This window comes from Scyliorhinus canicula, chromosome 13, assembly GCF_902713615.1.
Source record: "Scyliorhinus canicula chromosome 13, sScyCan1.1, whole genome shotgun sequence".
Lineage (NCBI taxonomy): Eukaryota > Metazoa > Chordata > Chondrichthyes > Carcharhiniformes > Scyliorhinidae > Scyliorhinus > Scyliorhinus canicula.
In genome coordinates this window covers 61018372-61041530 of record NC_052158.1, presented here as the reverse complement: position 1 = coordinate 61041530, position 23159 = coordinate 61018372, and the positions used below count along the sequence as shown (strand labels likewise).

The window sequence follows — 23159 nt, the reverse complement described above, 5'->3', positions numbered from 1 at the left end:
GTCGCTGGCACGGCCAGCATTTATGGCCCATCATTTATTGCCCTGAAGAAGGTGGTGGTGATTCACTTTTTTGAACCACAGCAGTCCCTATGGTGTAGGTACATCCACAGTGCTGTTAGCGAGGGAACTCCAGGATTTTTCAGCCAGCGACAATGTAGGAACGACCAATATATTTCCAAGTCAGGGTGGTGAGCGACTTGGAGGAGAACATCCAGGTGTTGGGGTTCCCATGTATTTGCTGTCCTTGTCCTTCCAGATGGTTGTGGTCGTAGGTTTGGAAGGTGCTAAGAAAGGAGCATTGGTGAGTTGCAGCGGTGCATCTTAATAGGTGGTACAAACTGCTTCTACTGTGTGTTGTTTCTAATGGAGTGAATGTTTGTGGAAGGGGTAGAAATCTACTGGACTGCTTTGGCCTGATGGTGTTGAGCTTCTTCAGTGTTGTTGCAGTTGCATTCATCCAGGCAAGTGGAGAGTATTCCATTACACTCCTGATTTGTGACTTGTAGATAGTGGACATGCTTTGGGGAGTTAATCGCTGAAGGACTCCTAGCATCTGACCTGCTCTGGTAGACACAGTATTTACATGGTGTGTCCAAATCATTTTGCAGTCAATAGTAACCTCCAGGATGTTGATAGTGGGGTACTTAGCAATGATCATTCATTAAATGTCAAGGGGCGATGGTTAGATTTTTTCTTAATGGAGGTAATCGCTGCCTAGCACTTTATGTGGCGTAAACATGACTTCCCACTTATCATCCCAAACCTGGAAACTGCCCAGGTCTTGCTACATTTGGACGTGGACGGACTGAGCGATTGTATAAATCACTTTTACATGGAAGTAACCGAAAACTGTGCCTCACACCTCAAATAATTAAAACAACAAAAAATTGGATCTGAAAAGAGCCGAAAGTTATTCTTCTGCAATATCCAATAAACTGCACAACATCTTGATACAATGATTTTTGTGTGGCACCTGTGTTCTTGCCTGCATCAGCGAGCTCAATAGAAATTTAACGATCTGTAAAATTCCAAGCTAAGAGGCCTATGAATGTAAAACTGTCCGTCCAGCCACATCAAAGGATAATTCTGCATCTTAAAAACAGGAATAGTGGACAAGCAGCAGGTCAAATTGTATCTTTCTGTGCTCACATGAATCAAATTGACACTCCTCAAAACAAACAAGAAGTTTATTTATGCTGATTGGGCCACTTGATATGAAGACGACTGTCCAGAAATTCATTGGAGCTCCCAGTGCTGGCGCAAGTGTGGTTGAGAGTATCTCCAAACTGTGCAAAGCTTAAATTACTGACAATATTCAAAACCGTGAGGGAGAGAGGTTGCCATTTCCTTTCAACAACTGCATCGATCTGTCCCAAGTAGGGAACTATTAACCCTTCCTATGCTGAGTGAGCGTTTGCTGCTTAGTTTAAGTTCCCATCCTGCTGGAATATTATCCCGGCATTTCAAAAGGCAATCTATCCATATGGTATTGGAAAACTTATTCTCAAATTCTTCCGGAGCTTCAACCGATGCTTTTCCCAGGAGTGGAAGAGATGGAATCTCCCAGAACATGCCAGGACCCAGCCCGTTGAAAAGGGGACAGAAGGCCCCCCTCCCACACCATGGCTTTTCCTCGAGTGGAAATTGTGTTTTTGTCTGTTGTCTCACATTCAATGGTTGCCCGATTGGAATTTAGAAATAAAATAAAGAGTCTCCTTCAAGAAGCCATAATTCGGTTCGCTGCAGTGCAAAGGTTAATCACTGGATGCCCCACAGCACGAGGACGGCACCGTAGAATCCACAGTACGAGAATATACACAGCAATAGCATTTTACCAGCAAACTCACAGCATGAGAATCTTTTCTCGTAATAATAGCAAGGATTCCCATCTCTGACGCATTTGCACCATATGCCCAAGGAAGTGGGTTTCAGCTTCTGTTGTTAGCATTGTTTGTGCCAGTGAGAGACCTGGCAAAATGAAGCTCACATTGGCATGAGCGTCATCTTCCAAAGCTCGGGGACTCTCACCCACATCTGGACGGGGGAACTGGGCACCCGGCAGCCAATCCGCTGCAGAGAAACAGGACATTAGGTAACTGACCATCGGTGGTCCAGGAATTGCTGCTTACAGCACCAGCCAGTTAAATTTTATAACGTAATTAGGGTGGTTACATAAAATAAATCCACTTCAGTGTGGCGGACTTCAACTCCAGTGTTTATAACGGACTCAGAAAACAATCCCACTCAGGATATTAAAGCAATAACACTTACTGGAAATATAAATCTCGGTGTCAGCCACTTTTGTCATCATTTGATCTTGGTTTCTGGTTGTTTGGAGGTGTGGGGGTGGGGGGTGGGGGGGGGGGGGGGGCTGGAGGAGAGTGTTTGTATTGAATAGGCTCTGTTAAATATCTAGTCATCAAGGTAATGAGGTGCTGCATATTGATTGGATAATTATACTCAGATGTGAATAAAAAGAAGAGTCGCAAGCTTTGGGTGAGCTTCAGTTCGAAGTAAGCTCTGCAATAACCATCTTCTACCAAAGCTTCCTAGTATCAATGTCTCCTTCACAATCAGGCATGGGAATTTCTCTACTGGTGGGAGGATGGATGGGTGGGAGTGCTGCAGTACAGCAAAGAGAAATCGCCAGGATTTATTATCCCATGACATCTGTGTGAGAGCATCAGGTGCAACCACAGAGTATATGACCTCAAATATCCTCCAAAGTCACTTCGCTTGGTGACACCCAAGACCTGGGTCCAAGAATGAGCAATCAAGTGAGGGCAGTCAGTGCTCATGCACATTTGTAAGAAAGAAAACAGGAGCACGGAGGGAGAAATGGTTAATAAAAACATTTGCACTTATATAGTGCCTTTCACAACCTCAGAACATCCCAAACGTCTTCAGAGTCAATGAGGCACTTTTGAAGTGTTGGAACTGTTGTAATGCAGGAAAGGCTGCAGCCAGTTTGAGCACAGCAAGGCTGAACAAAGAAGAAAGGAGAATGACCAGATAGCCTGTTTTCAATTGGTCAGGTCAGGGATAAATATTGGCCAGAACACTGGAGTATGGCACCTTTGATGCCCACTTGAAAGTGACGATGGAGCAGCAGTTTAACTTTTCATCTGAAAGCCAACACTTCCAACAGTGTATATTCCCACAACATCACACTGGAACAGAGTTTTCCAAACATTGTTTCCAGGGGCCCACTTTTGCTATCTAGATGACTTTTGCGACCCCCGCCATGTTAGCTTATCTTTAATGTAAAAGCAGAGTTTGCTTGGTCCCCACAATCTCACTTGAATCGGGTTCAAAGGAGGAGAGGGCAATGTGTATATCAGGTGCAGACCTCAGCCAGTTCCTTTGCGCCATCTTCATCTTTATGAAAACAGAAACCTGAAGCTCGCACATGTAGATCATCGTGAAGGGCAATAAAAGTAAAATGCTTGTTTTACTCAGCACTGGATACTCCAGAATGTTGGCAGCCTCATGTCTTTAATGTGCTATCACTGGTCAGGTACAGTAGTGTAGTCTTTTCATCTGAAGTCAATGTTAGTTAATACCTGACTCCGGGGTCTCAACCTGAAAAGGCATTTTTCACCCACCGCTTCTCTTTCAAAATCTGAAACTTCTCTCATTTGCCAGTACTTCACTGCATATAACACACGTGGGCTTTGCATCCTTATTTCCATTGGCACAATTAACAAAGCCATACCTCAAGAAACCATCTTTAAACAGCTTTGTTCCTGAATTAATTTCTTCTTTGTAGGCTGTTAACCAGAGGACCTGAAGCTCTGTAAGGAGGTAACACTAGCATGGTTCTGTAAAGTGCTGGACTCTCCTGTGCAGCCCCCTCGAGTGGATTCTGTTATGAGATCCTGGCCAGTCGGCACACTGTCTCTTTGTATCTATGGTCGTCTCTTACGTTTAAGAAAACAATCCATCATCAGAGTCCTCTTGCTTTGCTTGCCAGCAGATAGAAAATGAAAGCAACTCTGCTCCGTGATTTGCCGCCAAAAGGCATATGCATGGAGGGTGCTTGACGCCAAGTCAATGTGCAAGGCGCATGACCGACTCTCTGCTGCCGCCCCTGGCTGGAAGACTGAACACAGCTTCATTCTTTTTCATTTACAAGGTGGCAGCAGCCGCCATTCTCAATTTTAAAATCTGCAGCGACCATGGGGTGTTCCTCCCACAATCGGGTCCACCGTAAGAACGGAACGACCGATCGTTTCATGACCCTCCCGACACCCGCCTGTGACTCACCGGTGGGATTGCGACCCACACTTTGAAAAACTCTGCATTGAGTGTTCGGTAAGATTCTGTGTTTACGTAACAGGGATGGGACTTAAACCTACAACCTTCTGATTCAGAGACAGGAGTGCCGCAACAGAGTGATGGTGGGAAATAGCATCCTTTTGCTGCTTCCATAAGGATGGTGATGCTGCATCTGATTGTGACCCTACCTGTATCATTGCAGCCTCCAACTTCAACTTGCGCATCATGAATTTGGAAGACCCATCGTCCCGGAATGCCAACGTTGGTTGTCATCTCGACATCCACTATGTCATCTGTGCGTGATCCAGGAATATTGAAGTAACGTTTACCGTCTCCAGCATTGAAACCTGCCTGAGGGCATGCAACAGACACAAGGGACTCAGAGGAAGGAACCAGGTGCCACAACAAAGGGGTATTTAAATGGAAGAGACAATTTGGGACAGAGAGGTATTCAACGGAGGGTCATCAATTCATTTGACTGTTCACGGCATCGCAATCCAGCTCAGTCCTCATCCAGAAATCACAGGCGTGCTGAGGTTCACAAGCTAGTGGACGGAATTGTCCTTCATGAACTAAATTGAGACCCCCAAAGCCATTTGTTGCCCTGCATTACTACCCTGGATGAGATCAGCTAACTCAACACAAAAAAGGACTGACACTGGGATCTTCCTTTTCTCCCTGGTTCAGTGGCACACCAGATGGCACATTTACCTAGTCCGACACCCAGCAAGTACAAGTGGGAGCCACTTGCTGCAAAGTATAAGAATATTTATTACTGCTGTGATCTTTAAATGTAAAGTGATTTTGGGGAGGGGGGGGGAAGCAATCACTGAGGCAAGAGCCCGCTAATTACATTACAGGCAAACCTATGATAGTTAAAGATAAGTGCCAGTAGCACGATTCAGTTCCTGTACCAGCCTCCCCGAACAGGCGCCTGAATGTGGCGACTAGGGGCTTTTCACAGTAACTTCATTTGAAGCCTACTTGTGACAATAAGCGATTTTCATTCCAGATACGCGTGAGCGAACAGACTGGCTCTACCTGTGCAGCGATGCCACCCAGGCCAGCGAAATCCCCTCCGCTGCTGGCATGCATCCCTGTGGTCCAGGTGATATTTTCATAGTTGAAGATGGTGAAGGATAACTCTCCATCGGTGACTAGGACAATCTGGAAGGTGTTCACCTAGAAAGTAGAAAACAGCTTGACGTCGCCATACCAGCCAAATGCAGCACTGTGAAAATCGCCACCAGGGTCACAGAGCAAACACTGATATACCACAGGGTCACACCGTGATCACTGATATCCCACAGCATCACACATTAAACACTGAGATCCCATAGGGTCACACATTAAATACTGATTTCCACAGCGTCACACATTAAACACTGATATCCCACAGGGTCACACACAGTGAACACTGATATCCCACAGCGTCACACATTAAACACTGATATCCCACAGCGTCACACATTAAATACTGATATCCCACAGCGTCACACATTAAACACTGATATTCCACAGCGTCACACATTAAACACTGATATTCCACAGCGTCACACATTAAACACTGATATTCCACTGCGTCACACATTAAACACTGATATCCCACAACGTCACACATTAAACACTGATATCCCACAGACTCACACATTAAACACTGATATTCCACAGCGTCACACATTAAACACTGATATTCCACAGCATCACACATTAAACACTGAGATCCCACAGGGTCACACATTAAACACTGATATTCCACAGTGTCACACATTAAACACTGATATCCCACAGCATCACACATTAAACACTGATATTCCACAGCGTCACACATTAAACACTGATATCCCACAGTGTCACACATTAAATACTGATATTTCACAGCGTCACACATTAAACACTGATATCCCACAGCGTCACACATTAAACACTGATACCCCACAGCGTCACACATTAAATACTGATATCCCACAGCGTCACACATTAAACACTGATATTCCACAGCGTCACACATTAAACACTGATATTCCACAGCGTCACACATTAAACACTGATATTCCACTGCGTCACACATTAAACACTGATATCCCACAGCGTCACACATTAAACACTGATATCCCACAGACTCACACATTAAACACTGATATTCCACAGCGTCACACATTAAACACTGATATTCCACAGCATCACACATTAAACACTGAGATCCCACAGGGTCACACATTAAACACTGATATTCCACAGTGTCACACATTAAACACTGATATCCCACAGCATCACACATTAAACACTGATATTCCACAGCGTCACACATTAAACACTGATATCCCACAGTGTCACACATTAAATACTGATATTTCACAGCGTCACACATTAAACACTGATATCCCACAGCGTCACACATTAAACACTGATACCCCACAGCGTCACACATTAAATACTGATATTCCACAGCGTCACACATTAAACACTGATATCCCACAGCGTCACACATTAAACACTGATATTCCACAGTGTCACACATTAAACACTGATATCCCACAGCATCACACATTAAACACTGATATTCCACAGTGTCACACATTAAACACTGATATCCCACAGCATCACACATTAAACACTGATATTCCACAGCGTCACACATTAAACACTGATATCCCACAGCGTCACACATTAAACACTGATATCCCACAGTGTCACACATTAAATACTGATATTCCACAGCGTCACACATTAAACACTGATATTCCACAGCGTCACACATTAAACACTGATATTCCACAACGTCACACATTAAGCACTGATATCCCACAGAATCACAAAATCAACAATGATATCCCACAGGATCACAGAGTAAACATTGAGATCCCACAGGATTACACATTAAACACTGATATCCCACAGAATTACAAACTAAACACTGATATCCCACACGACCACACATTAAACACTGAGATCCCACAGGATTACACATTAAACACTGATATCCCACAGAATTACAAACTAAACACTGATATCCCACACGATCACACATTAAACACTGATATCCCACAGAATCACAGAGTGAACATTGATATCCCACAGCATCACACATTGAACACTGATATCCCACAGGATTACAAACTAAACACTGATATCCCACAGGATCACACATTAAACACTGATATCCCACAGGATCACAGAGTGAACATTGATATCCCACAGCATCACACATTAAACACTGATATCCCACAGGATCACAGAGTGAACAGTGAGATCCCACAGTATCACACATTAAACACTGATATCCCACAGCGTCACAGAGTTAACTCTGATATCCCACAGGGTCACACACAGAACAATGATACCACACTGGGTCACATCGTGAACATTGATATCCCACAGCATCACGCATTAAGCACTGAGATCCCACAGGGTCACACCGTGAACATTGATATCCCACAGTATCACACATTAAACACTGATATTCCACAGCGTCACACATTAAACACTGATATTCCACAGCGTCACACATTAAGCACTGATATCCCACAGAATCACAAAATCAACAATGATATCCCACAGGATCACAGAGTAAACACTGAGATCCCACAGGATTACACATTAAACACTGATATCCCACAGAATTACAAACTAAACACTGATATCCCACACGATCACACATTAAACACTGATATCCCACAGAATCACAGAGTGAACATTGATATCACACAGCATCACACATTAAACACTGATATCCCACAGGATTACAAACTAAACATTGATATCCCACAGGACATAGAACATAAAACATAGAACGATACAGCGCAGTACAGGCCCTTCGGCCCTCGATGTTGCACCGACATGGAAAAAATCTAAAGGCCATCTAACCTACACTATGCCCTTATCATCCATATGCTTATCCAATAAATTTTTTAATGCCCTCAATGTTGGCGTGTTCACTACTGTTGCAGGTAGGGCATTCCACGGCCTCACCACTCTTTGCGTAAAAAACCCACCTCTGACCTCTGTCCTATATCTATTACCCCTCAATTTAAGGCTATGTCCCCTCGTGCTAGCCACCTCCATCCGCGGGAGAAGGCTCTCGCTGTCCACCCTATCTAACCCTCTGATCATTTTGTATGCCTCTATTAAGTCACCTCTTAACCTTCTTCTCTCTAACGAAAACAACCTCAAGTCCATCAGCCTTTCCTCATAAGATTTTCCCTCCATACCAGGCAACATCCTGGTAAATCTCCTCTGCACCCGTTCCAAAGCTTCCACGTCCTTCCTATAATCCTATAATGAGGCGACCAGAACTGTACGCAATACTCCAAATGCGGCCGTACTAGAGTTTTGTACAACTGCAACATGACCTCATGGCTCCGGAACTCAATCCCTCTACCAATAAAGGCCAACACACCATAGGCCTTCTTCACAACCCTATCAACCTGGGTGGCAACTTTCAGGGATCTATGTACATGGACACGGAGATCCCTCTGCTCATCCACACTACCAAGAATTTTACCATTAGCCAAATATTCCGCATTTCTGTTATTCTTTCCAAAGTGAATCACCTCACACTTCTCCACATTAAACTCCATTTGCCACCTCTCAGCCCAGCTCTGCAGCTTATCTATGTCCCTCTGTAACCTGCAACATCCTTCCGCACTGTCTACAACTCCACCGACTTTAGTGTCGTCTGCAAATTTACTCACCCAACACACATTATACCACACTGGGTCACACTGGAACACACATTAAACACTGATATCCCACAGGATCACAGAGTGAACAGTGAGATCCCACAGTATCACACATTAAACACTGATATCCCACAGCGTCACAGAGTTAACTCTGATATCCCACAGGGTCACACACAGAACAATGATACCACACTGGGTCACATCGTGAACATTGATATCCCACAGCATCACGCATTAAGCACTGAGATCCCACAGGGTCACACCGTGAACATTGATATCCCACAGCATCACACATTAAACACTGAGATCCCACAGGATCACAGAGTGAACAGTGTGATCCCACAGTGCCACACATTAAACACTGAACACTGATGTCGCACAGCTGAACGCAGTGAACAGTGATATCCGGCAGGGTCACATAATGAACATTGATGTCCCATAGGGTCACACAGTGAACACGGATATCCCACAAGGTCAGACAGTGAAGCCTGATATCCCACAGGGTCACACATTAACACTGGGTGGCACAATGATTAGCACTGTTGCCTCACAGCACCAGGGACCTTGGTTCGATTCTTGCCTTGGGTGACTGTCCATGAGGGGTCTGCCTGGAATTCCTCTGGGTGCACTGGTTACCTCCCACAGTTCAAAGATGTATGGGTTATATGGATTTGTCATGATCAATGTGCGGGGAGAGGGTGAGAGGGGGGTGTCTCAATAGAGGCCTCTTTCGTAGTGTCGGTGCAGACTCAATGGGCTAAATGGCCTCCTTCTACACTGTAGGGTCACACTGTGAATGCTGGTATCCCATAGTGTCACACGCAGAACACTGATATTCCACACAGTCACACACTATCACTGATATCCTGCAGGGTCAAATAGTGAACACTGATATCCTACAGGGTAACATACTGAGCACTGTTAACACACAGGATATCATAGTGAACACTGATATCCCACAGGTTGACACACTAACAGTGATTTTCCACAGGGTCAGACAGAGCACGGATATCCCACAGGGTCACATTGTGAGCACTGATATCCCCCAGGGTTGCACAATTAACAATGATACACAGGGTCACACACTGACACTGGCGTGCCACAGTATCAGACAGAGCACTGATAACCCACGGGGTACATACAATGAGAACTGCTATCCCACAGGGTCACACACTAACACTAATATTTCACAGGGTGACAAAATGAACACCAATATCCCACAGGGTCACACAGTGAGCATTGGTATCCCACAGGGTCACACACTGAATACTGATATCCCACAGGTTCTAATACTGAACACTGATATCCCACAGGATCACAGATTGAACACTGATATCCCACAGGTTCATACAGTGAATATTGATATCCCACAGGGTGTCACAATGAACACTGATATCCCACAGGATCACAGATTGAACACTGATATCCCACAGGTTCATACAGTGAATATTGATATCCCACAGGGTGTCACAATGAACACTGATATCCCACAGGTTCACACCCTGAACACTGATATCCCACAGGTTCATACAGTGAATATTGATATCCCACAGGGTAACACAGTGAACATGGATATCCCGCAGGTCACACAGTGAACATGGATATCCCACAGGTTGACACCCTGAACGCTGATATCACACAGGTTCACACACTGACCATTGATATTACACAGGGTCACAGATTGAACACTGAAATGCCACAGGTTCACACAGTGAACATCGATATCCCACAGCATCCAAAGTGAACACTGATATCCCACAGGTCCCACGATGAATACTGATAACCCACAGAGTCACACACAGTGAGAACTGATATCCCACAGGATCACACACTAACATTCATGTGCCACAGGGTCAGACAGAGCAGTGATATCCCAAAGGGCATAGTGAACACCAATATCCCACAGGGTCGCACAGTGAACATAGATATCCCACAGGGTCGCACAGTGAACACAGATATGCCACAGGGATGCACAGTGAACACTGATGTCCCACAAGGTCACACACAGCGAACATGGATATCCCACAGGGTCAAACACTGAACATTGATATCCCACAGAGTCACACACAGTGAACATTGATATCCCACCATGTCATACTGTGACCACTGACAGCTCACAAGGCACAGTGAACACTGATATCCCACAGGTTCACACATAGTGAATACTAATATCCCACATGGTCACACACAGTGAACAATGTTAAATAACAAACAGCTGTAAGGAACCTCTTTTAAATAATTATCTAACTCTGTTTTTAAAACTACAGATTTTTGGTTTTGATCTGAAATCACACACCCCCTCACCTTGGTGCAGGCACACCCCTTGATGCTGTGTGCTCTGCGGCATAGCTCATCATGCCATTTTGATGGACTTGGTTGACAGCCAATCCCTCTTATGAAATTGCAGGACATTTTTGGTTTTGGTAGAGGTATTCAGAAGATTCAGTAGCAGAAGGCAGGTTCCATTTCAGTTTGTTCTCAGAGGAGCTGGGCAGAAGCCCGTGTAATATCTCTCCCAGAAAGGCTGAAACTTCTTCTCTCTGTGATATTTTGGCCAGAGAGCAAATCTGGACATTCTATCAGTCCTATGAAGGTTTAGCTCCTGATTTAAATGCTGCAAGCATTTCCTATCCAGCGAAGCCTGTCCAAGTTAAACACCTGTGAGAAAGGTTGGGAAAAGCCCAGTCTGATATCTCTCCTGAGAATCCTAAAAGGGTCACAAAAGGGTCCTAAAAAGGTCCTTTTCCTTTCTCTCTCTGCTGCAGCCAGTAAACACACTGCACAAAGAGCAGCTGGGCAGCTGAAAAGCAGAGTAGGTGCTGAACTTGCTGAGAATTCTAGTGCTGTCTCAATGAGACTGAGAGTCAATCTGGTGGGGGCCTGTACAAGGTGGCTTTCTGGAGGAATTCATGTGGCCCGTGAGGTCTAATTGAAGGCAAATTCTGCAAGATCCAAACCAACCGATGATTTCAAAATTGGCAACTACAAGGACAACCACCTCCGCAGCAAAGATTCACCTCAGCATTTGTAATCCGTGTTATGTTTTAACCTTTCCTCCCCGCACACCATGTGTCTGTCTTGTGTGCGTCTAGGTGGAGGGTGGGGTGGGGTTCGGGGAATAGTTAGATGAGTAGACCATTGTTCTACTGTTTCCACTACACGTTTATCTCTTCTCTTATTATAAATAAAGTTTTTAAAATATTTTACTTACAAGTATGGTGCCTAGAGGTCACTGGAACAGTCAAGGGTCAAAGGTCTCAGGAAAACATACAAACTGTTGGACAATTCACTTATATTGGGACTTCAGGCCCTGTAGGGCTGAGATTGACCACACACTAGCCCAGGAGTTGTAACACAGTGAACAATGTTAAATCACAGTGTCACACAGAGTGAACAATGTTAAATCTCAGGGCCATGCGCAATGAACAATGTTAAATCACAGGATCAGACACAATGTGAAGAATGTTAAATCACAGGATCAGTCACAGTGAACAATGTTAAATCACAGGGCCATGCACAGTGAACAATGTTAAATCACAGGGTCACACAGAGTGAACAATGTTAAATCTCAGGGCCATGCACAGTGAACAATGTTAAATCACAGGGTCAGTCACAGTGAACAATGTTAAATCACAGGGTCAGTCACAGTGAACAATGTTAAATCACAGGGTCAGTCACAGTGAACAATGTTAAATCACAGGATCGTGCACAGTGAACAATGTTAAATCACAGGGCCATGCACAGTGAACAATGTTAAATCACAGGGTCAGTCACAGTGAACAATGTTAAATCACAGGGTCAGTCACAGTGAACACTGTTAAATCACAGGGTCACGCACAGTGAACAATGTTAAATCACAGGATCGTGCACAGTGAACAATGTTAAATCACAATGTCACACACAGAGTGAACAATGTTAAATCACTTGGTCAGACACAGTGAACAATGTTAATCACAGGATCATGCACAGTGAACAATGTTAAATCACTGGGTCACGCACGGTGAACAATGTTAATCGCAGGGTGATATGCATCACTGTATATACACAAGGGGTTAATATAAATACACCACAACTAAGTAACCACTAGAGGGAGTACCAGAGATTTCATGACATGCAGACACACAGCCAATGGGTCATTACAACAGGACACAACCAATGACTAATCAGGGCACCCAGAGGTGGCATTACCACAAGGAGGGCACTTCACAACCCATATAAAAGGACAGGGCACACATGCTCTGCCTCTTTCCACAGACAGACATCTAGAAAGTACATCAGGGTTGATCAACAGCATCACACCCAGAATGTGGCTTAGAGCAGACTGGTAAAGATAGACTGAGTTACTACAGCTATATTAGCAGAGAGTCAAACTCATTTAAGAACTGTGTTAATAGTTTAATAAACACGTTGAACTCATTTCAGAGTCTGGAGCTTCCTTTGTCAAAGCATACATCAAGGAAGCAGCCTATGCTACACAAAGCAGCATAACACAACATGATATAGGGAGTGCCTGTTACATCTATTTAGCTCAACTCTGCAAGATCCGTGACAACCAGCAATCAAACCCAGGCATGATGATCGAGATTCCGGTACCTAATCCACACAGTACCACGGCAATCTCAGTGCCAACTGGCATTCATTCAAGCAAAAATTTCAGCTTTACATGGAAGCATCCGACCTACATGGCGTGGCCGATGCTGAGATGATTGCTCTTCTACTCACCATTGCGGGTGAACATGCAACAGAGATCTTCCGCTCCTTTAAATACTCCAAAGGGCAGGAAAGAACGCAATTCCAGGCAGTCCTGGAAAAATTTGAAAGCTACTGCGTGGTAAACACAAAAGAAGTCGGTAAAAGTGGTGCCAATACTCACCAGGAGTCAGAGGTAGGGTTGCAACAGAAGCAAATGGCAATTTTGATTGGCAACCATCTTGTGCATATCCAGCCGGCCCAGTCCGCACATGCACAATTCCCGGGAAGACGCGAACCGGCAAAACAGTTTTGTGCAGTTGCAAAAAGAGCACACAGTAAAGGAAAAGCGATTTGCGCATGCGCAATCCGGTCCTACGCTTTACATCATGAGTGTCATGACATCAGAGGCCCCAGACCACGCCCACTTAAAGGGGAAATGTTCGAAAATTACAAAGAAGAGTTTTAAAGCCGCAAAACACCATTCTTTCACCTCAAAAGAGAGAACAATGCCTAAACTTCTACCAGTAGTTGAAATCAACCTCCGCAGAACCCTGCAATAAGCAGTTAGCACCGCCGAAAGAGATGATTTGATCCTTGAAGACTACTACTCAGACGATGATTTCTCCCTTGGACATTGAGAGCGCAATGGCAATACTGAAACACAAGCAGATAATTGGTTTGTCAAAGAATACTACTCAGACATGGCTGAGGTATTCGGATATGATGGTCATACAAGCATCAGCGACATGGTTGAAAAGCTCAAAACGACTCTACTCATGGTAGATAAATCCAATACCATGATGCCATGGCAGATCGTCGATACATTGGATGACAGCAACCTGTCAAATACCCAGAAGAAGACGAAGCCCACAGAGAGCGGCCTGCTGCCAGACGGAAAGTGGTCCACGCACCACGAAGAGTCCCCGACTCCACACAGAGGGTGGTCCACGCACCACGAAGAGTCCCCGACTCAGAAAGCGATGAAAGACTCCACAGCGAGACCACTGCACGACTCGGTTGAGAGCGCACAGATCGACTCCACAGCGAGACCACTGCACAACTTCACACAGGGAACAATGCCAGACTCCACAGAGAGAGCGATACAAGCCTCCACAGTGAACTCATTGACAGATTCCACAATGGGAGCAACTCAAGAAACCGAAGATGATTCAGGTGAACCAGAATGGACTCCAGACGGGGAGCATCAACAAGCCAAACATGATGCAAGTGAACCGGACATGACTCCAGACGGGGAGCACCGAGGAATCAAAGATGAAACGCTCAATGAAACAGCAGATGCCACAAAGGACACTGACACAAGTAACTTTGTGAAGGACTTGAATTCTCCACTCGGAATGGTCTTTGAGCGCAACAAACATAACAACAAAACCTACGAAAACAATAACACAGACAACAAGAAGCGTACCAAAGGCACCAACGTCAACAACAAGCACGACAAAACCAACACTGGAACAACGACTGGTACGACATGGTACAACTCTGCAAATGCAGGACACTGTGACAGCACAGCTCAAGACAATGGTAAAAAGCAAATTACTGTGGATGCTGGACTCGGAAATGAAAGAGAAAATGCTGGAAAATCTCAGCATGGCTGGCAGCATCTGAAGGGAGAGAAAAGAGCTAACGTTTCGGACTCGAAACATTAGCTCTTTTCTCTCCCTTCAGATGCTGCCAGATTTGCTGAGATTTTCCAGCATTTTCTCTTTCGTTTCAAGACAACGGCAAGTGTGCAGACATACCATGGTACGATAATGCATCTTACAATTTCACGTTTGCTACACTACAAACAAGCAGCGCCGGCCCTAGGGTTGCTGGCGCCCCGGGCAAGCTGAATGGGGGCCTGGGGGGGGCGGACCCGAGGGCGGGGCGGACCCGAGGGCGGGGCGGGGGGGCGGACCCGAGGGCGGGGCGGGGGGGGCGGACCGAGCCGGGGGGGGGGGCTGCCCTGGGGGAGGTCAAATTAAAGTGCTGGTCAAATTAAAGCATCGTGAGAGGAAATTATCTTAATAATTGAGGAAACATAAATCACACAAGGAAGTACCTACCCATTCTCGACCCAGATTGGGGCTCCTGGGGGAGGGCGGCCACCGCGCATGCGCTGGTTGGCACCGGCCCAACTGCGCATGCGCGGGGCCCGAGTCTGGCGCCCCCTAGCACATGGCGCCCCGGGCGACTGCCCGAGTTGCCGGTGCCTTGAGCCGGCCCTGCAAACAAGCAGCCCAGCTTTCAATGCAGCTGACATATGGCATCAATACTGTGAACACAGACACCAGTCCAGGTCAGACAGGAAAGATGACATCAAGAATCACTACCACAAGCATCGAAAAACAAGAGTCCAAATCAGACAACAAAGTGATTTGACCATTTGAACACCTCCTGATGACTTCTTGGTTCCTTAAGCACAGGAACACTGACGGCGTTCACAAGGAAATGACAACATCAACATTACAATAACAAAACACGAAAGCCACTTGACCATATAAATTCGTGAACTTTGGACTCATAAATATAATTTGGTATTGTATAATCATCACTGTCATCATGGCTTGTACATGTCATCACTTATCTACCTATTTTGTTCAATTTTCTTTAACCAAGTACAGAAAATATGTAACACGAAAAAAGGGATGTGTTGATATGCATCACTGTATATACACAAGGGGTTAATGTAAATACACTACAACTAAGTAACCACTAGAGGGAGCACCACAGATGTCATGACATGCAGACATACAGCCAATGGGTCATTACAACAGGACACAACCAATGAGTAATCAGGGCACCCAGAGGTGGCATTACCACAAGGGGGGCACTTCACAACCCATATAAAAGGACAAGGCACACATGCTCTGCCTCTTTCTTCAGACAGACATCTAGAGAGTACATCAGGGTTGATCAACAGCATCACACCCAGCATATGGCTTAGAGCAGGCTGGTAAAGATAGACTGAGTTACTACAGTTAGATTAGCAGAGAGTCGAGCTCATTTAAGAACCGTGTTAATAGTTCAATAAACACGTTGAACTCATTTCAGAGTCTGAAGCTTCCTTTGTCAAAGCATACATCAAGGAAGCAGGTTATGCTACACGAAGCAGCATAACACAACAACGCACAGTGAACAATGTTAAACCACCGGGTCACACACAGTGAAGAATGTTAAATCACAGGACCATGCACAGTGAACAATGTTAAATCACAGGGTCACACACAGTGAACAATGTTAAACCACCGGGTCACACACAGTGAAGAATGTTAAATCACAGGGTCACGCACAGTGAACAATGTTAAATCACAGGACCATGCACAGTGAACAATGTTAAATCACAGGGTCACACACAGTGAACAATGTTAAATCACAGGGTCACACAGTGAACAATGTTAAATCACAGGGCCATACACAGTGAACAATGTTAAATCACAGGGCCACGCACAGTGAACAATGTTAAACCATAGGGTCACACAGTGAACAATGTTAAATGACAGCATCATGCACAGTGAACAATGTTAAATCACAGTGTCACGCTTAGTGAACAATGTTAAATCACAGGATCATGCACAGTGAACAATGTTAAATCACAGGGTCACACAAAGTGGACATTGTTAAATCACAGGGCCACGCACAGTGAACAATGTTAAACCATAGGTCACACAGTGAACAATGTTAAATGACAGCATCATGCACAGTGAACAATGTTAAATCACAGGGTCACTCAAAGTGGACATTGTTAAATTACAGGGTCACGCACAGTGACCATTGTTAAATCACAGGGTCACACAAAGTGGACATTGTTAAATCACAGGGCCACGCACGGTGAACAAAGTTAAATCACAGGGTCACACAGAGTGAACAAAGTTAAATCACAGGGTCACACAGAGTGAACAAAGTTAAATCACAGGGTCACACAGAGTGGACATTGTTAAATCACAGGGTCACACAGAGTGAACAAAGTTAAATCACAGGGTCACACAGAGTGAACAAAGTTAAATCACAGGGTCACACAGAGTGGACATTGTTAAATCACAGGGTCACACAGAGTGAACAAAGTTAAATCACAGGGTCACACAGAGTGGACATTGTTAAATCACAGGCTCACACACAGTGAACAGTGTTAAATCACAGGGTCGTCGCTTCTTGGCCTTTTGGCTAAGATGAGCGTGGGATCAGGTGTAATGCCTGGATCAGGTATGTCTCTCTCTTGTGGAGACCATGTATTGGATTCAATTTGAATTGGTTTTTGGAGCAGGAAAGGAGCTGGATTAGGGGTTCGACCCTGTCTACACTCGGAGCTCTGGCTTTGTAACTCTGATAAAGTAATGGATTTTTTAAAAATCACAAAGTCACACACAGTGAACCAAGTTAAATCACAGCGTCACGCACAGTGAACAGTGAACAATGTTAAATCACAGGGTCACGCAGAGAACAAAGTTAAATCACAGGGTCGCACACAGTGAACAATGTTAAATCACAGGGTCACAGACAGTGAACATTGTTAAATCACAGGGTCACAGACAGTGAACATTGTTAAATCACAGGCTCACACACAGTGAATATTGTTAAATCGCAGTTATACGGAACAATGTCAAATCACAGCATCACACAATGAACAAAGTTAAATCACAGGCTCACACACTGAACCTTGATATCCCACAGGATCACACGCTGTGAACACTGATATCTCGCAGGGTCCCACTATGAAATGTCTGTGTGAGATTGGCAAATGGTTCCAAACGGGGGTCTGATTGTTAGCATGTGGCCAGACATATATACGCCAGGAAGTCTAATCAGGCAGTTTGCTCACGAGAAGTTGGGTGCAGATAGCGAGGTGGATTCTGGGACAGGTAATTTAAACCCGCTGTTGGTGAGAAGCAATCTGTGTAACTACCCTCACACTACAGATAGCAAAAAAGTCAAAATATCATGGCATCAAAGGTAGATCAACCCCTACCGGTGAAAATGTACTTCCTCCAAAAAACGTCACTCTGTACCAAGTGGCCACAAGTGCCCAGCGGGTGCTGAACTTCTCAAGCTCCGGAAAGTACCTCCTGATATCTTCAGTTGTACTCTCAAGTACAGCAGGGTCTTTTGTTTCCCTGTAGAAGACATCGCCAGCCTTTCGGTTGTCCACATCTGCCCAAAACGCTGCCACCACTCGTCGATCATTAGAGATTGGAAACGCCACAGGAGTGAACTGGGAAACTTCCTTCAGGAATGAAATAATCCCATTGTTATTCACCTGGTGGAAGAAAAATGATTCTGTTTAGCTCCCTGGAGAAAGGGGGAAGAGATTAGAAAGTCTCATCAACCTTCACAAAGGTCATTATCAACTCTATTGGCAACATCCTCCGGGGACGATGCCCATCCATCTTTAAAGCCTAATTACTACTTATTCATAAGATATTTGCTGGACATGAATTCCTCTGACTGTTGTTCTTTGTACTGTTTCCCACTTCAGCAAGTGCCCACAAAATGTCCACATTGATTTTCTTCAGCACCCAAAGCATTGTCACGAGACCCAGGCGGATCCTTAGTACTGAGCCCCTTCACTAGTCAAGCTTTACCGATTTCATTTTCCTCCAGGACATTTGTTGTCCTGCTTAACTGGATAATGGACTGAGGAATCAAATGAATCGCCCTTTCCGTCTTGCAAATTCCACAGAGTAGTTAAGAAATTATCTAAATCGTTCAATGTGAGCTGCTTTCCCTCTAATGTGACGAGGTCATTTGAGCCAGTGGCAATGAAAAGTAAAGGCCCTGCTCACCTTCACTGCAGTAGCATAATACTCGTGTAAAGTGGGATACAGAACTTCAGCGAGCAGCTGGCTTCACATCAACCACCAGGGAGTGCACAGCCTTCTGAGACGCTGGCGGGTAGGAGAATTTAATTTAAGGATATTTAGGTTTGTAAACCTTGTGGACTGGGTGCTGATATGGAGGAAAATAAACGTCTTGTATGATATCTTACTCCAAGAGCCTTCAATCTCGCCATCCTCCCCCACTTCATAGAACTACACTCACCACCTATAATGGACTTGTTGGCATTACCGTGATTAGCTTGCTAGATGGTAAAACCAAAAAAGTGCCAACCGCATTAAACAAAAGGGGCTCTCTGAATTGTTGATGGCTACGACCAGAATCTCATTACAGGGGAGACAGTCATAGAATGCTTTTGGGCAGTGACAACACAATATAAATGCAAATGGACATTTTTGTAGTAACAATAATAATAATAATAATAATCTTTATTAGTGACACAACACTAATAAACGCTACATTAACACTGCAATGAAGTTACGGTGAAAATCCCCTAGCCGCCACACTCCGGCGCCTGTTCGGGTACACTGAGGGAGAATTCAGAATGTCCAATTCACCTAACAAGCACGTCTTTCAGGACTTGTGGGAGGGAAAAGTAGCGGATTATTTCATTTGCAGCTAATAAAGGGTGCAAGATGCTGGGCAACCAGCTACCGCTGGAGGGCTGTTTGGCAAAGGCGGAGGAGACTCCCAATAGGCAGTGATTGAAGGAGGTTGGTTCAGCAAGAGTGGCTCTGGACTCCCCAATGACTCAGCAGGCCAAGAAAAGGTTAGCGTTTGCAAGGCAAATTTGGGAATAAACCGAGCAAATGCTTAGCCTGTTTGACAAAGAAAAAGCCTGACCCTCAGGCCATTCTCTCTGTGAGACTTGTGGGAGGGAAAAGTGTTATGAAGGCAGAAGCGGTACAGGGGGATTTTGAGGAATTCCATGGGGGAATCATATAAATCTGAGCATTCTGGTGGTGAATTAGCAAGTATGAAGCATTTATTTTCTTCCTTGAAGCTTCTAGAGGCCTCGGAAGCCAACGTGGAGCTCTTAATGCTCGTCTGACGAGCGAGGAGGTATCAAAGGCCATTAAGGATTATCAACCGGATAAGGCACCTGGACCATATGGCTTTGGATGTGCTTTTTATAGAGGGTTTCAGGATTTGGTGTTAGCCTTGTTGGTGGGTATATATTGTGACTCTTTTGATTCGGGGATATTGTTTCCAACTCTACTCAAGGCAAATATCTCTGATTCTGAAGGCAGGGACCCAGTGTGCCTTCTATAGGCCAATATCTCATCTGAAAGTCGACTTGAAACTGTTATCTAAGATTCTGGCCAAAAGGTTGGAAGACAATCCTTCAACAATCATGCGGGAGGACTAGACTGGGTTTATCAGGGGAAGATTTTTGAGTAATACCATTAGAAGGCTTCTAAATGTGATACAGGCTTTTGAGAAGCGTGTACTGTACGGATTGGTTATCTTCCTTCGTTGCAGAGAAATCTTTTGATCGAGCTGAGTGGGGTTGAGAGGGGCAGCACAATGGTTAGCACTGCTGCCTCAAAGAACCAGGGACCCAGGTTCAGAATCGACCTTGGGTGACTGTGTGGGGAATGCACGCTCTCCCTATGTCTGCATGGTTTTCCTCCGGGTGCTCAGGTTTCCTCCCACAGTCCAAGGATGTGCAGGTTGGGTGGGATTTCGGGAATGGGGTGGGGAGTTAACAAAGAACAAAGAAAAGTACAGCACAGGAACAGACCCTTCGGCCCTCCAAGCCTGTGCCGTCCATGCTGCCCATGTAAACTAAAACCTTCTACACTTCCGGGGTCCGTATCCCTCTATTCCCATCCTATTCATGTATTTGTCAAGATGCCCCTTAAACGTCACTATCGTCCCTGCTTCCACCACCTTCTCTGGCAGCGAGTTCCAGGCACCCACTTCCCTCTGTGCAAAAAACATGCCTCGTACATCTCCTCTAAACCTTGCCCCTCGCACCTTAAGCCTATGCCCCCTAGTAATTGACCCCTCTACCCTGGGGAAAAGCCTCTGACTATCCACTCTGTCTATGCCCCTCATAATTTTGTAGACCTAAAATTGGACTGGGTGGGATGCTCTTTTGGAGGGTCAGTGACCCTTGATGGGCGAATGGCCTCCTTCTGCACTGTAGAGATTCTAAGATTCGATCTGGTTTCTATGTTGTAAGGCTTTGGGTCGGGGAGAATTATATTAAGTGGATTCAATTATTGAATCATAGAGCCATAGCAGCAGTGCTCATGAACATTTTAAGGTGGTCGAAATTTGGGCTTCGTGGGCGGGATTCTCCTGAATCCCCTGATGGCCCAAAGCCGGCATTAAAAAAATGGCGTGAACCACTCCGCACTTCTGGGGGCGCGGCTGGCGGCGGAGGGGTTGGCGCCGTGCCAACCGGCGGCGATGGGCCGGCGTGAGTTAGCGCATGCTCAGAACTGCCGACGTGGTTCCGCGCATGCGCAGACTGGTCGGCGTATTCTTGCGCATCTAAGGCAATCATGGCGGAGCCCTACAGAGGCCGGCGCGGAAGGGCGGAGTGCCCCCATGGCACAGGCCCGCCCACAGTTCAGTGGGGCCCGATCGCGGGCCAGGCCACAGTGGGGATCCTCCCCGGGGCTGGATTCACCCCGGGCCCCTCCCCCCGAGGACTGCACCAGCCGGCCTACCAGCTAGGTCCCGCTGTATGGGACCATGTCCATGTCACGCCGGCAGGACTGGCCAGAAAGCGACGGCCACTCGGCCCATCGGAGCCCGGTGGCATGATCCCCGCCCCCGCCTGAAACCTGGCACCGGAGAATACAGCAGCCAGCGTCGGAGTTGCAGGGCGGGATTCACGCCACCCCCTGGGGATTCTCCGACCCGGTGGGTGGTGGGAGAATCCCGCCCCAGAGATGGACGAGGCAGAGCTGCCCTCTGTCCCCCTTCATGTTTGTGTTGGCCATTGAGCCACTGGCAGAGGCCATTAGGTCAGACCCTTTGCTGTCAGGATCGGAATGTGGGATGAATTCCACAAGATCACACTTTATGTGGATGATGTGCTGCTGTTCGTGTTGAATCCTGACCTTATGGTCCCGACTTTATTGAAGTGGAGAGTTTTAGCGCATTTTCTGGTTACACGATTCTGCACTGTAGGGAGTCTATGGTTCTAAGAGGTTTTCCCTCCTCCCCTCACTGGATCCACCTCAGATTACCAACCTCAGCGGGCAGGTCTTCTCAGAGCCATTTTCCTAGCTGCAGTAACTGCAGGCTCTTTAGCGCTAACTAAGTTGCCTTGAATTCACACCGGCAGAATGCTGGCCCATTTGCACATCCTGACTCGCTTTCCAAATGGTGGCACGGTAGCACAGTGGTTAACACTGTTGCTTCACAGCTCCAGGGTCCCAGGTTCGATTCCCGGCTTGGGTCACTGTCTGTGCGGAGTCTGCACGTTCTCCCTGTGTCTGCGTGGGTTTCCTCCGGGTGCTCCGGTTTCCTCCCACAAGTCCCGGAAGATGCGCTGTTAGGCAATTTGGACATTCTGAATATTCCCTCAGTGTACCCGAACAGGCATCGGAATATGGCGACTAGGGGCTTTTCACAATAACATCATTGCAGTGTTAATGGAAGCCTACTTGCGACAATAAAGATTATTATTATTAATAGCGCCCCCAATGGGGACGC

At 45.8% G+C, this 23159-nt stretch overlaps 1 protein-coding gene across 3 annotated transcripts in view; it reads right to left on the bottom strand.

Moving 5' to 3' along the window:
• The window catches only part of sned1 (sushi, nidogen and EGF-like domains 1), a 191727-nt gene that overhangs the window by 120790 nt on the left and 47778 nt on the right, over positions 1–23159 (bottom strand). For all 3 annotated transcript variants that reach the window (XM_038815011.1, XM_038815010.1, XM_038815009.1), the window contains exons 2-4: positions 18619–18906; positions 5320–5460; positions 4467–4629 (exon numbers count right to left, since the gene is read on the bottom strand). In XM_038815011.1, the coding sequence (XP_038670939.1) occupies positions 4467–4629; positions 5320–5460; positions 18619–18906 (592 nt within the window). The remainder of the gene's footprint in view (positions 1–4466; positions 4630–5319; positions 5461–18618; positions 18907–23159) is intronic.